We start from the raw sequence: 15,749 nt of genomic DNA, 5'->3' as shown, positions 1-15,749 counted from the left end.
GAGGCTCTGCACCAGCTCAAGGGCTGAGGGCCAGGTCTTTCCTCCTCCTTTACAGATATACTGGCTCCCTTACCTCCCTGTCAATGGTCCTCGTATCAACTCTCACATTCTTGCTGCTGGAGAGAAGACAGGAAGGGAGGGGATATTAATTATATCTCTCTCCAGCTGCTCTTGTTTTTTTGCCTGCCTCTGGTCAAATGTGAGGGGACCAAAGGCAGTCCCCAAAGCAGGTGGTGGTGGAGCAGTTGTGACACACTGCTTCCCAGTGTGGGCAGCTCGTCAGTGGAGCTGGGGACTTGGTGGCGATCTGGTCAACAGGCAGAATGCACCCCGTGCCGACCTTACACCCCCGACTTGGTCACGGAAGTTCAGAGCTGATCCCACTGGCCAAGCCTCTAAGGCTTCAGCCCAGAAGTTACCCTGAGGGGACTTCCCTGGTGGTCCAGTGGTTCAGACTCTGCACTTCCACTTCAGGGGGTGCGGGTTCCATCCCTGGTCAGGGAACTAAGATCCCACATGCCGCGCGGTGTGTCCAAAAAAAAAAAAAAAAAAACAAGTTACCCAGGGCCTTTTCCACCTGGGTTCTTGGTTCGCCACCAGAGTAAACACCAAAGTTAGCCCCTGGTTTCCAGAGAGCCTGTGTCTGCTTTCCTGACTGCTCCTCACTCATCTCCCCATCTCCCCAAATCATATTTTGGTTTACTCCTTGAGGAAAAGGAAAGTGCATTCTGCTCGACAACCAGGCTACTTTTAAGAGCAGTGCAATCGCTGTTCTCGTTGGAGAGTGAGGCAAAATGAAACACTGGGCTTGGCCAGCAGAGCTTGGCTGGGAAGCACCTTTTGTTGTTGTGTTGTTTTGAGTTCTTAGATGACTGCCTGAATGTCTCCATGACTGACTCCTTAGGATGTATGTAGAGAGGGCAGGGTGGGGAAGGGGTGGGGTGGATGGAAACAGATGCTGACCTCCAGGCTGGCTGCTCCGGGAATGGGGCTGCTGGAAGTGTTTCCCTGAGACGTCAGGTGGCTTTCACAGTAAGCAGGTCAGCTGAGGTCTTGCCTCTGTCTCCGAAGTTGAGGTGGCAAATGCAACAAGACATTTTACAATAATTGTGTGTCTGTTGGTTCTGGATGGGAGGCGTGGCGAGTTGCTCTCTGGGCCTCGGAGGGCCAGCTGCACTTCAGCCTTGGGCTCAGGAATGGTGAGTCGGGCTCAGGAACGGTGAATCAGTCTCAGGAGGAGAATCAGTGCGAGGGATTTCCTGATGACCAACATTTCAGGGAAGTTCTTGGCTTGTGCTACATTCAACAGATCAAATCCTATCTTCCTCCCAACAACACAGAGATGGCACTGAGGAAACAAGTAGGACGGGAGGTCCAGGGGACCTGCTGGCACCAATGTGAAGTAGGGTATTTGGTCACTGAGGCTGTGTTTCCAGGAGGTTCTACCGCCACTGCTCACTGGGTAGGGATTTTTCTCCCGGAAACAGCAGTGAGGTATAAATGAACGTCTCAAGAAAAGAGAGGCCACTGGTAAGAGGAGTTGTGTTGAAAATAACCAGGTGGCTCTGAAATTGAGCAGTCAGGCTGTACCACAGGGCTCATCCTCTCACTCATGTATTCCAAGCTTTACGAATGGATTATGAATACTTCGGGCTTCTTTTCTGGTGATGCGGTGCTGGAGAGTTCTATATTGTCCACAAGAACATTCTTGTCTTCAAGTCTAATAATGCTGGGCTCTGGGGCGGGAGCGGGGGTTGGGTTTTTGTGCATGTGGGGCAGGCTGGTGTGGCTGATGTCCAGGTCTTTGAAAGCGTGAAGCATGAACACACCCAGGATGATGGTGACAAAGCCAGAGAGGGTGCCCGCAATGTCCACGGCCGACATGCTGTACCACTCCTTGAAGAGGACGATGGAGGAGGTCACCACCAACGAGGTGAAGAACACATAGTAGATGGGGAACACCAGGGAGGTATTAAAGATGTCCAGTGCCTTGTTGAGGAAATTGACCTGAGTGCTGAGCGAAAGTGCCAGCACGAGGGACAGGATGTAGGGGAGAGGGTGCCGCACAACTGGCAGCCCCTGGAAGAGGTTCTTAATGGTGATGCCCAGACCCTTGACGGCGGACACGGAGAAGGTCCCGATCACAGAGCAGATGACGATGTAGATGAGGATATTCCTTTGTCCATAACGTGGGGCGATGACGAAGATGAGGATGAGGCAGGACACCAGCAGAAGCACAGCAAACACGATGTACCCTTTGGGGGGATGGAGACAGGTAACCTGACCTGGGAGGATGCCAGCAGCCTCTAGAGCCCCCCACCCATGGCAACGTGTTGTCTCATTAAGAACCTAGGCTTGGGACTTCCCTAGCGGTCCAGTGGTTAGGACTCTGTGCTTCCAACGCAGGGGGCGCTGGTTTGATCCCTGGTCAGGGAACTAAGATCCCACATGCCACCTGGTGTGGCCAAAAAAATTAAAAACAAAAAAAAGAGAACGTCGGCTCTGGAGTTAAACATGGGTCCCAGTTCCAGCAACACAACTTTTTAATAACTTGTACAAATTATTAATTAAACCCCCAAGAAAGACCTCAGTTTCCTCTTCGTAAAATAGGATTAATATTAGGACCTTCCTCATAGGAGCTTTTTTGTGGGATTAAATTAATACACGCAACTGACGGAATGCCACCCCTCCCATTTACATGTTGAGTCCTAATCCCTAATGAGATGGTATTTGGAGGTGATGTCTTTGGGAGGTGATTCAGGCATGAAGGTAGAGCCCTCAGGAAGGGAATACTGCCCTTATAAAAGGGACTCCAGAGAGCTCCTTTGCCCTCTACACCAGGTGAGGACACAGCAAGAAGCTGGCCATCTATGAACAAAATCTTTCGGGCCTTGATGCAGGACTTGATCGTGACCCCCAGAACTGTGAAACATAAATGTCTGTTGTTTATAAGCCACCCAGTCTATGATATTCTGTTAAAACAACCTGAACTAAGACGATGCAAACAAAGCATTTAGAACAGTACCTGGCACATAACAAATACATAATAATAGCATCCATACCTATCAGACTGGGAACCTGTAAGCTAGACTCAGTACCAGCCCATCAACTTTCCTCCCCGAGCTTGCTTCCTCCTCCTCCACATGGCAGCACCTGAGATGGCCAGAACCCAGTCAGACCTTTAACATGGTTCATGCCCAGTGCTTTCCTGCTCACTGGGAGCCTGGAGCCTACCTGTGTCTTTCATTTTGGCAGCCATCTCCATGACGGTGGTGATCGTCTCTTCCTCGGGGGCGTGTATCACCATCACTGTGCTGCCGGCCACACAGACCGCACAGCCCAGCTTCCCCAGCAGGTTCAGACTGTCTCCCAGGAAATATGAGGAAAGGAGGGCACTGCATGTGAAAGTGGAGAAAGGGATTACAGCAGCCAGCCCAGTCCCAGCGCCCTGGAGAAAAGTGAGGGCTGAGCAAGGGCTCACTACTCTCACACGTGGAAGCTTTTCTAGACCCCTAGGAAATGTGTGAGATAGAAACTTATTTAGGGGTGGGTTATAGTGTGGGCTGGAGGAATCGAGAACACACATGTGAATTTCTTTCATTTAGAGATGGACAATATCCCCAAAGAGAAGAGTTGGAAGACCCCTTCAAAGCACTCTTGTCTAACTTCCTACCCAATGAGCACATCTTCTCTTAACATTGCAAACAGAAGGCTTTCAGCCTTGGCTTGTATACCTCTGGTGGCAAGCAGCTCCCCCCTTCACAAGGCAAATGAATCCATTGTAGGTTCATTCTATTATTAACCCAAAATATGGTAGTTTCTACTCATCCCATATCTATTCCTTGAGCCATACAAAACAAATCCATTCCTTCTTCCATTTGTGTATGCCAATATAAACAACCACAGTGACACTTGGGCACACTTTACATACTAGATATTGTGCTAAGAACTTCCCATTTATTATCTCACTAACATCTTGCAACTCTGAGAAGTAAAATATACTTATGTCCATTTTATAGATGAGAAAACTGAGTCCCATAGAAGCTTAAATGATGGCAAGATCATACAACTGGTAAGAGACGAGCCAGGATTTGAACTCAAGTTCTGTCTAATTATAAAGCCTATGGTTTTCCCTCTACACCTCACTGAGAAGAATTCTCCTGACTTCCTTGAGTCTTTTCTGGACAAAACACCTCCAGTTCCTTGCTGTTCCTTGGTGATGTGACTTTCATTCCCGTCACATCCTCCAAATGAGCCAGCAAAGGTGAAGGAAGAAGGGTGGTGAGACAAGACAGGTATAATCGCTGGGGCATGCTTCTGTTTCTTTAAAAAGGTGGCATTAGTTTAGGGCAAAATCTGTTGGCTGACCTAAGGTAACCCAATGAGCCTCATGAGTCCTGCTTACAGGTATCAGGAAAGAGGGGATTGATGTCTAACCTCCTTTGAATGTCTCCCATCTCTCCTCTAAAACTCCCAAAAACACTTTACCCACAATGCCTGTCCACCAGCACCCGGTAGCACTAGCAAAGGCAGAGGTCACACAGTGGGGGGTCCCCTGCCGCTCCCAACTTCCTGGGATGGGAATCTGTAAACTAATCAGATACACAGTACTGGTATCACAGCTACATCAGCCAACCATGCCGTGTGAATCATGACTCTATCTGGTTTTTGACTGCATAAATGCTGCAAAATCGTCATCAAGCTGGTAAAACAAAACAGGAAATTACAGGTACTGGGTGCGGTGGGCTGGGGACTTACCGGGGCTCCAAGGTTAGGGTGACAATCCGAGCCAGCTTCAAATGGGGCTCAGGACCCCCACAGAGGAACTGTGTTTGTAGCTCAGGCGGAACGGGGCAATGGGAAGCACACACATTTAATATCAGCTATCTTTAATACCATCAAACATTTTCCAGGCAATGGGGCCTAGTGGTTAAGCACCCAGACTCTGAAATTAGACTGCCTGGGAGGGAATCCTGGCCCAGCCTCCTGGGACCTGGGTGACCTTGGCCAAGATGCTTAACCTCTCTTGGCCTCAGGTCTCCCCTCCTTTCTAATTAGCAGGGATGCTGTGAGGATTAAACGAGTGAATCCATTTAGAACATTTAGCACAGAGTAAACCCTCCATAGATGTTAGCTGTGGTTACTCTTCAGTGCCAGTTCTGTACTATGCACTTTCTGTGCATCTCATTTAGTCCTTAAATCAATGCCTTCATGCAGGTATTATGAACATCCCCACTTAGCAGATGGGAAATTGAGGCTTAGAGTAGTTAAGTGACCTGCCATGGAACTACAAAGTGGCAGAGATAAGGTAAGAACCCAGGGAGGGTTAATCTAGGGCTTGTACTTTCAACTTGTGTGCTTCTCCTATTGGGGCACCAAAACACTGACATGAGACATTCAGCCTGGTGGCAGGGGAAGTTCTTCCACCTGGTTTGGGCTTGGCCTGCCCCTTCACTGCCCAGGCAGCAAACAATCCAAGGGTGTGGAGCTCTGAACAGCACACTGCCTCTTTCTGGAAGCTGGGACTGACCCAGGTCCTTGATTGCAAGTAGCAATTGACCCCATGTGCAGTTCCGGACATCAACAAACTGAAAACAGGAAGAGACAGCAAGAGAGGTGACAACAACCTTATGAGGATACTCAGCGCTCCCAGTGGTGTGACGACTGTCGCAGGAGCAAACGCATAGGCCCCAAAGTTGGCAATCTCTCCGGCAGCCACTAGGAAATTAAGGGGGAAAAGAGGTCACGGTGGCTCTGATGCGTCATCTCCAGCCCAAATGAATCTGGGTGGAGACGGCTTCATTCAGTGTTCAACCATTCACAGAATCCCAGACCAGCATTCCTTAAAACGCCCATCCTCATGCTCTCTCCCTGCAGAATCTGATCTGAAGGTCAGGCCCAGATGATCCTGACCAAATCCTCCCATGTTAAAGATAGGGAGGTGGCCTAGAGTCCAGGGTCACATGGTGCCTTCTGGTTCTTGAGGTCCCTTGGCTTCTAGCCTAGGCACGGTTAAGTGTATCTCAGGGACTGCCAATGATGGGTCTGTCTCTTTAAGGTAAGCTCTAGAAAGTGTTAATTATCAAATAAAGAAACAGCTACAGTTATTGATTCTCCAGGTACCAAATGGTCCACGGAGCCGTCTTTCCCAGAGGAGTTATGGATAGTCTAGATTGACAGGCAGGTGGTTACAAAGTCAGACATTCCCAAAGGGCCTACTTCTCCCCATATGAGTTTCCAGTTTGCAGACTCCTGCAAGTGCCTCTTCTGTCTCCCTGCTCGTAGGGAATGACCTGGGTCTGCCCTTTGAAAGCAGATGATGAATGTGATAACTCTGGCTAAGACAGGGATCAAAACCTGACTTAGGGGATTACAAATAGAAAGCTGGCTAATTTTCCACCCCAAAGAATTAAGGATTGAAAGCCAGAGAGGGTGGGTGGAAAGGAATGTGTGAATGTGAAAATGTGGGCAAACCTTAGCCATGTTCTAAGTGAGCCAACAATTGCCTGTGGAATGGGGTAGCTGACTCAGGAGTCCCAGGCTGTGCCCTGCAGGAGTCCAGGAGACTCCAGCGGGCCGTCATAGCTCCCTGAATTTCAAGGGAAGTTGAGAAACTACTTTATCACTACCAGCTCTGTACAAAGCTCTCTGGGGACAGATGCTTTATGGATGAAAGACTGACTTTGGATGGAGAAAGTGACCTGAGATGCAGGTAAAAATGTTCTACCTGCAAAGACTGTTTAGATTCTCCCCCTAGAAATCTGGGCCTTGGATTCATATTTTGCACGGTAGAGACAGAAATGCCCCACCCACCTTTCATCTCTGCCTCTGTCATTAATAGGGCACTGTCCTTAGTAGCAGAGAACCCACTTACTGGTGAGAAATCCAGCCCACCACATTGTGTCCTTCAGGTAGCCGTAGCCTCCGTCCACTGTAGAAAGGAATGGGCACGAAGTTAGAGGTTGGCTGTACTTCCTCAGGACCTTTCCTTCTCTACCTTCACTTGCCAGTCTCTAAGGGTTCAGTGTATGTCAGCTGTGGTGAGTCCTCCAGGCTTGCTTCTGGCCCCTGCCCTGGGTGAGCTCATCCCTTCCAAAGTCTTAAATTCCATCTAGATACCCTATTTCATATATGCACCCTGATCCTTTCTTCTTAGCCCTGATGTATATCCAGTTGCTTACTTGACAACTCTTGGGTCTCGCACAGGCATCTCAAACTTTGTCCTAAATGGAACTCTTGATTTTTAAATGCTCCCCACCCACCAAATGAAGCTCAGTAAGCGGCACCTCCGTGTACCTAGTTGCTTAAGCCAGAAACCAGGGAATCACACCTGACCCTCCCACTACTCCACCTTCTGCATCCATTTCATCCCGCTGACTCTGTCTCCAAAATGCATTTCACGTGTGTCCACTCCACTGCCCCCACCCAACTCCCAGGCACTATCACCTCTGGTCTGGGTTGAGGCAACCGCCTCCTAGGACTCCTCTGGTTCTTCTCTTGTCCCTTTATAATCCATTCCTTTCATAGTAGCCAGGAGTCTTTTAAGAATTATGTCACTCCTCAGCTTCTAGCTGGCCAGTGGCTTTGAAATGCTCTTAGGATAAAGACCAGAATCCCTAACAAGCCTGTTCATAGTATTGACCCCGCTCACTTCTCCAAAGGCATCTCCTGCCACACTTCCTACTACAGTCTAGCCGCTCAGGCTGTCTCTGAGTTCTTCAAAAATGATGAGCTCTTTTTGGCCTTAAGGCCTTTGCATGTGCTTTTCCATGTTTGGAATAGTTTTCTTAACAATATTTGCCTATATCTACACTTACTCTACAGGTCTCTGCTTGAATGTTGCTTCCACTAAAATGCCCTCCCTGGTCCCCTTATCTTTATTGTTTCCTCTTGGGATTCTCTCTCGTCACACTCAGTTCTTCTCCTTAATGACACTTGTCATTTATAATTTGAATTGATCTATTTATTTTCTGAAATTTCCCCCACTAAAATGGAAGCTCCATGTAGCCTAGAATTGTGTCTGCTTTGTTCACATGATGGACTCAGAGCCTGGCACATGGTCAATACTCAGTATTAGCGATGAGGATGAGGATGAGGATGATTAGGGTGGGTTTTAGACAGTTTCGTGAAAAGCCCAAACTTGTATGTTGCTTTTTGTGAATGCCCGTTTTTCTAAGATGGTCTTTAACTTTCATCAGGTTCCGCAAGCAGTCAGAATCTCCCATAAAAGTCAAGTGCTGTGAGAGCATTTTACTCTGAGTTGAAATCTCAGAAGATATTGAAAGAGCAGACTGGAGAAAAATTTGATTCCAGGGAAGCTGCCTTTCTGAATGGTCAATGATACTTGCTCTGCTCTCTCCTGAGTGGAAGCAGCTATTTTTCTGGCACTCTGGGAGGTCTCTGGCCTTTCAAACCCTTGTCCAGAAGAGGAGATAGGGCAGCAATGACCACTGATCCTGACTTCATGCCCACACCTCACAACTCTCCATTTTAGAGCACACCCGGCTCTAGTCCTGGGTATCCAACTCTCTCAGGCTCTCCCACTTAGATCACAGTAAAACTAATACTAGTGCTTACTCCATGCTAAGCATCTTTCTAAACATATCTTCACAACAAGATATAGCTGGAACTATTCTTATCCCCATTTTTTCAGATGAGGAAACTGAGGCAGAAAGACTATTTTTCTTGCCCAGGATCATATCACCTGGAATTGAGGAGCTAGAATTGGAACACAAATAGTCTGCTTCCAAAGCTCAGTGTCCCATAGAACATTAAGCTGAACACGTCCAAACCTGAACACATCGTCTTCCTGTAAACCTGCTCCTCCTGCTTTCTTTGTCTCAGAAAATAGCACCATCAGCTCCCCAGTTGCTCAAAGCAGAGAGCTCTGAGTCACCTTGACTCATTTTTTCATCCTCCCTTTGGGGCCAGGCAACACCAAACCCAAACCCAGTAAGTCCTACCTTCAAAATCTATCTCTGGACTTCACCACTTGTCTCCATTCCCACTGCAATTTCCTGGCCCAAGTTCTGTTGTTTTTCTCCCCAAATTGGTCTCCCACCCTCCAGTCTTGTCCCCTAATCCACTCTGCACCCAGCAACCAGAGATCTTTTCAAATCGTAAATCGAACTATGTCACTCTCCTACCTAAAACCTTTGTCACTTACAATTACACTCAAACTCTGGAGCCCAGTTTACAAGACCTTTCATGAGCTGGCCCTCACCCCATCTCTTACCCCTCCATGCTCTAGCCATCCTGAGACAGTTTCAGCTTCTAATATCACTCATGCTCTCTCACCCCTGGGCCTTTGCACATGCTGTTCTTTCTACCTGGAATATTACTTCTTTCTCTTCTCCCCTCACCTTTTTATCTCCACATCATGTAGGTCTCAGCTTCTAAGTCAACTCTTACAGAAAACCTCCCCTACCCCCCAAGCCTGGCTTTACATGCCCCTCCAAAATATTGCCATAGCATTCTGCATTTTCCCCATGATAGCATTTAACATGCTACAGAACAATTGTTTATCGACTTGCCTGTCTCTCCCACTCAACTCAATGCCCCACAAGGGCACTGTGTCCCCAGGTCTAGCACGGCACCTGGCACACAGCAGGTACACAATGAATGATGATTAAATGAACAAATTTTTTAACATAGGATTCCTTTTCTCAACAATTGTTTCATGGATACACGTCTTATTTTTCAAACAAGCAAATCCCTGTGGACAGAGACTCAGTAATTCTTTTGTAGCCTATAAAGGAGCTCAGATTGACAGTACGTGAGGATGCACCAGCGTCTGACATTGTTCTGGGCAAAGGTATTATATTCCCATTTTGTAGGGAAATTGTGACTTGCCTATGATGACACAACTGGTAAGAAATAAAACCAGGACTAGACCTGGGGTTTCTGATTCTTGGCCCTGAGACTTCTCCCTGTCTTCACCCCAATTAACTGATCATGTAGTTCTCAGGAACTATTGGATTATAAAGGAAGGTCTCCTGTTGTTGGTGATCGACCCCCCAACGGGACTGACAATGAGCCTTTTGTGCCTATCTAGGACAGGTTCTCAAACTGCTACAGTGGACCCCATGAAGGGAGGTTCACAGGGCTGGCCGAGGGCTCGCCGCCCAGCACCCCATCCACCCCCGCCCCCCAGGAGCCTACCAGCCCGCGTGGCACCAGAGGCCACCAGTCGCTGGAGGCCCTTCTTCTTGAGGATGACGCTGGTGCCGATGAGGAAGCTGGACAGCAAGGCCAGCCCCAGGCCGACGTAGAAGCTGTAGTTCTGCCTGAACCTCTCCTGCCAGCTGTTGGAGATGGCACTGCTGAGCACCTCGGGGCTGAGGTCACCGACGATCCGGCACAGGACTTGTTGGGAGGAGCAGTACAGGCTGATCAGGGAACCTAGGGAAGACCACGGTGAGAGTCACGCTGGGGACATTTGCATGCAGGCTAGGGACTTTATCTTCGTGAACTCATCAAGTGCTTCCAACCATGTGTCAGATAAGTGCTGTCTTTGATTCCCATTTCATAGATGTGGAAATGGAGGCCATGAGAGGTCAGGAAGCTTGCCTAAGAACACAGGCTGTCTGACTCCAGAACTCCAGCACCTCACCACTAAGCCAGACTGATGCCCCCCGCATACCACGCAGGGTCCCCGCAGCTCTCAGTCCTCATCGAATCCAACCTCCCGGCCTCCACAGGAATCCCCTCCCAGCCTCTGGGCACATGGGCCTCCAACAGCTCAGGATCACACAGGGATTCTCCCCTCCCAGAGGCCTCTTCACTTACGTATCCCTAACTGCAGCCACAGTGCAGAGTCCTGACAGGTAACAGGAGGGAGTGAGGCTGGAGTCCACAGACCCTCCTAGGCCTGAAGATGATGAAATACGAGCATCCTTGTTTGTCAGAACCGACCATCCCCAGGCCTTACTTCGAAGACCTCCGGTGCTTGTGGTCAGGGCTGAGGCCTCCTTCAGGCCTCAGAGGGATCGGTGTCCCCGCCACCCCACACAGGATCTGTCTTTAGCTCTCCTTCCAAGTCCTAGAGCCCACGAGAGTCAATCAGTTCTCATGCCCTTGAGCCAGCACACCCTTGCTGGCTCTTCTGGCACAAATACCAAGGACAACAGGACAAACTTGGGCATGAGGGGCAGACCCTCAGTCAGAAGAACTAAGCTGCCCAAGTTCAAGGAAACAGTACAAAGCACAGGCAATAATCCTCTGGCACTCCCAGGGCCCAGCACCCTGGGGCTTCTCAGGAGCACCCCTACCATGGAAACGGCAGAGTGGTCATGCCCAGGGTTTTAGCTGAAGAAACTGGGGCCCTGATAAGCTTGGTAACCTGCCTAAAGCTACACTGGTGGTAAGTGGTGAAGCCAGAATTGCTTCCCTAGCCCATATAATGCCTAAGTTCATGCTCTCAGTTACACACACACACACAGCAGGTGGCAAGGGGGATGGGGTTTCGTTTAGCCTCTTGAAGGTTACCTTAAAACATGAGCTCCCTGCTAACATTTAAAAATCGGGAGATTTCCCATGAAAGTCCAGCTTCAGGGCTGCCTTTGCTTACTCTGCTGGGCACACCGTCCCATAGGCAACAGTTAGCTGTGGCTCAGCAGTGGTTTCGCCCCTAGACAGGACGTGCTCTTTGAGATTCCCCTGAGTCCACACCCGGCTCCCTTCAGTCATTTGGTTATGTGCTCGGCCCTTATAAGCACCTGAGTTTGTGACCTTTGGTGGTAGAAGGTCTTTTTCAAACTGTGGGTCACAAAGACCCAGGCTCGTGTGCCAAGGATGTAGGCCCGGGCCAGGCACTTCTCCTCGAACCAAGCTAGATCTCTAGGCCTGCACCAGACGGGCCCAAAGTCCAAAAGGTCAGGCAGCTTTAGCTTTGGCATATCTAGAGCACAGAGTGGCATTCTGGTGTAACAAAGTAAGGGCGCTGTTGACCTTTCTTCCATGGCACAGAAGCATGGAACAGCAGAGCTGGAAGAGCCCTTAGAAGGCATCCTGTCTAACCCTCTTTCTTTTCAACTGGGGAAACTGAGGCCCTGAGATGGGGAAGGATTTGCTTGAGCCTCATAAAAGCCTGGTGGCAGAGCTGGGTCTGGAACCCACCAGGGGATGCCCATGTGTCTTTTGCAGTGGGAGACCTCTCTTTCCAACACCTGTGTCACAATCCAGAGAAGATGAGACAAGAAACCATCTGGGTCCCTAATCAAACTTGTTCTGACTGCTCACTCCTGTTCCTCAGTTAGGGCAAGAGTCAAATCCTGGGAGTTCCCTGAGTTCAGGAAAAGAGCCAGAACCTGGGAGGATGTGGGCCAAGGAGGGCGACTCCCAAGAGGAAGGCCAAGCCCATTTCCACCCCCTTCCCCCGCCCTCCTGAAGGTTCATCTCCAGCAGGTGGAGCCAAAGGGTGGGCTTGGCTCTTTGGGGGAGGCCTGAGGCATCCAAGGGGCACAGTGCCCTCCATCAAGTCAAGTCCTCCCACAGGGGTAAAAAGAAAAGGAGAGAGGGCTGACGGCCAAAGGAAATCCAGTTCTGAGGAGGGTGCCCATCTTGACAAATGGGTGTGGGGCCAGATGATTCCTGCTTCTCTTCCAGAATATGCTAAGACTGGGGAACATGTTTTTCCCCAGGGGAAGACGAGGCTGAAAACGGATTGCATCATTGTTCAGAAAACCAAGGCCAGCCAACACCCAACAGGCCCGCTTTGAAAGCTTCACTGGAGAAGAGAAGTTAGAAAAACAGGGCTATCCCACAGGCTGCACATCAAGACCAGGTAGGAAAATGCAGAAATACCAAGAAAGGAGATGAGCACAGTACAGGTTTTAGAATCCAAGAGTCCTGGTTCTATATTCCATTTCCCCACTGTTTTACCTTGAGCAAGTTAATCCGACTTTTCAGAGCCTCATTTTCCCTACCTCCAGAATGGTGACAGTAAGGTAATAATATCTACCTGCCTTCTAGAGTTGTGTTAAGTATTAACTGGGATAATGCAGGTAAAGAGCCTAGCCCACTACCCAGATTCATAATAAGAACTTGCGCATAAAGCCCAGCATCTTTCTTTATCCTTTCCTGGGTTGTTCTTTCCCTCCTTTTCCTAAAAGGTGGATGTGGGTTTGGGGGTGGTGAGTCTCTGCGCCCTCTACCCTGTCTTTGGTAAGCCCCAGGGGGACAGACCTGGGCAGGTACTAAAATCTGAAGCAACTATACATAAAAGACACCCCCCCGGCCCCCCCCCACCTCTTGGTAGACCCGCTCCAATCGATAAATCCCGCCTCTTCCCTCCCACGCACGCCTCCTGTTCTCCCATTTCCCGCCCCCCCCCCCAGCTACCCAGCTCCAAAGAGGGGGAAAGTCAGCCAGAACCCTGCTCCTTCCCAAGACGTGCCTGAGAACTGGGTGGGGGGCGACGCATGCGGACCCCCTCCCCCGTTTCGGTCCCCCTGGCAGGAGAGGACGCAGAGAAAAGGAGCAGCAGGGAGGGAAGGCGAAGCGCAGGGCGCACGGGGTCCGCGCTGGCCTCACGCACCGTTCTCGCAGCTGGCGTTGCTGGCCGGCAGCTCCATGGGGCGGACGGTGCCCCGGCGCCCCGGCTCTGGAGCAGGTGGCTGAGATTTGTCCCTGCGTGGCCGGCGTGCGAGGAGCAGCCGGGGTCGGACCCGGGGGTGGGGAGAATGACGCGCCCCAGAGGGGGAGGGTCCCCGGGGAGGAGCCGCCCAGCCTCTTGGGCAACTCCTTGGGCCTGGGGCCCTGTGCTTGAGTTGCCCGCGGAGGGGCGCATGCCCTCCAGGGGCGCGGAGACTGCCTGGCTCCCGGAAAGGGAGTCACCACCTCGCCCCAGGCAGGAGGCGAGGGGGCGGGTCCCCGGGCGCCGCCTCTCCTCGAGACGCCGGACCGGCACCCAGACAGTTGATGGGCTCCAGGGTGGCTGGAGAGGGGGCAATTTTCTGGCTGAGGTAGAAGTGGGAACATGGGGACTAAAAGGGGGGAACTGATGCCAGGTGGGGCTCTCTCGGGGCATGGGCATCCAGGACCCTGGGTTTTTTCCTTCCTGCCTGCCTTCCTGGCTTCCTACCTCCCTGCCTTATTTATTCATTTAACGTAGGTCTGATCTGCACTGGGGCACTAATATGCAACAGGCACATAGTAGGTGCTTAATAAAGGTCGATACATATATGTGGAATGAATGGGTGATACAAGCTTGGTAAATTGAATGAAAGAAGGAAATGAAGTAATTGGAGACCAAAATGAATCAAATATATTCCCTGTCCCCCAAGAACCTTATATGTTATTAATAGGGGAAACAAAATGGGATCAACTATCTAGAGACTGGTGTTTTACAAATCACCATCAAAAAGAAAAATGGTGGTGATGGAAAGTATATTTGTTCCTGTGGGTGCTAGTAAAAAAAGTTCGAGAAACACTGAGCTTGACCTTAAAAACACTTGTGTGTTGCTTGCTATAGGCCAGGCACAGCTGTTAGTGCTGAAAAATCCCAGTTCATTTAATCCTCATGACAAACTTATTTGTAGCTTTATGATTTATAGAGAGGAAACTGAGGCACAGAGTGATCTAGTAACTTGCCCCGGGGTCCTAGCTAGGAAGCAGAAGAGCCAAGATGAAATGCATGCTCCCAGCAGCCACACCAAGCCTGGCATTTTAGGCTGAAATAACTTGTGCTCCCAAGTAGTGAGGACTGCCAAGAAAGTAGTGGTGGGTGCTGATAGGTCACTGGCCTTCTGGAGGAAGTAGCTTTTAAAAGTAGTTATTTACTGAGTCTTCACTCCGGGACAGATACTGTACTAAAGCCTTACAGGCATTATCTCATTTACGCCTTCTGTGAGGCAGGTGCTAATCTCCATGGTACAGATGAGGGAAAACGGTATTAAAATTTTTTTGATTATGAAGTAATTTTGAATTTACAGAAGAGTTACAAAAATATTTCACAGAGTTCCCATATACCTATCACCAGTTTCCCCTAATAACATTTTGTATAGGAATAGAAAAAGCCATATTTTAAATACTGATAAACTACCCCCGCCCCATCCCCACAAGGTCCCACAGCCAATAACTGAGGGCGCCAGGAGTAAACAGAGCTGCTATGTCCTCACCCTGTCTCCCAAGCCACCACCCTCCACCCTCTGCTGGTGGCCTTCTAGCTGGGCCTCAAAGGGAGGGTCCTCGCAGCATGTGGCTTCCCTTAACTTGCTGGATGACTTTAAAAAGTCACTTTCTCTCCAGAAGGATCAGTTTCCCTATCTGTCAAATAAGACAGTCCTTCCTGCTCCTTTGTGTGTGTGTGTGTGTGTGTGTGTGTGTGTGTGTGTCTGTGAACCACCATGGGGTCCAGGGCGGGGTGGGTAGGGCAGAGGTTAGAAAGGAAAGGGAAGCCACAGGTCTTGCCCACATACCAGATCCAAGTTCATTTATCTTTACCCCTAACACCCAGGCCTGTCCCTAACCTTGGAGGGATGTAGCACCAGAGTTCAAATGGAGGTGAATACTTCCAAGACCAGCATGAGTACTTCCAAGACACAAAGGAGCCAGAAACTGGGGACTGGCCCTACTGGGAAATGATACTTCATTAGAGAAAAATGAATGTGTCCATGCCACCTGGGAGGGAGGCCTTGACAAGGAATTTAGTTTGTCTTTTCTCTTACCTAAGCATTTCTGCTGCTCAGATCCCACTTGTGCTATAAAAGAGTGTCCATCTCTGATGCTGGCCAAGGTACAACCCTCAA

At 49.7% G+C, this 15,749-nt stretch overlaps 1 protein-coding gene across 1 annotated transcript; it reads right to left on the bottom strand.

Annotated features, from left to right (window-relative positions):
- Positions 1-1,212: 1,212 nt before the first annotated feature.
- Positions 1,213-13,793, bottom strand: NIPAL4 (NIPA like domain containing 4). The gene is made up of 6 exons (XM_007165544.2): positions 13,538-13,793; positions 10,162-10,401; positions 6,875-6,931; positions 5,628-5,718; positions 3,235-3,395; positions 1,213-2,255 (listed from the first exon to the last, which is right to left on the bottom strand). The coding sequence occupies exons 1-6, from the start codon at positions 13,572-13,574 to the stop codon at positions 1,627-1,629; spliced, it is 1,215 nt and encodes a 404-aa protein (XP_007165606.2). The 5' UTR covers positions 13,575-13,793; the 3' UTR covers positions 1,213-1,626.
- Positions 13,794-15,749: the final 1,956 nt, after the last annotated feature.

The sequence above is a fragment of the Balaenoptera acutorostrata genome, chromosome 2 (assembly GCF_949987535.1).
Source record: "Balaenoptera acutorostrata chromosome 2, mBalAcu1.1, whole genome shotgun sequence".
In the NCBI taxonomy this organism is placed as follows: Eukaryota; Metazoa; Chordata; class Mammalia; order Artiodactyla; family Balaenopteridae; genus Balaenoptera; species Balaenoptera acutorostrata.
This window is presented reverse-complemented; position numbering and strand designations above follow the sequence as displayed.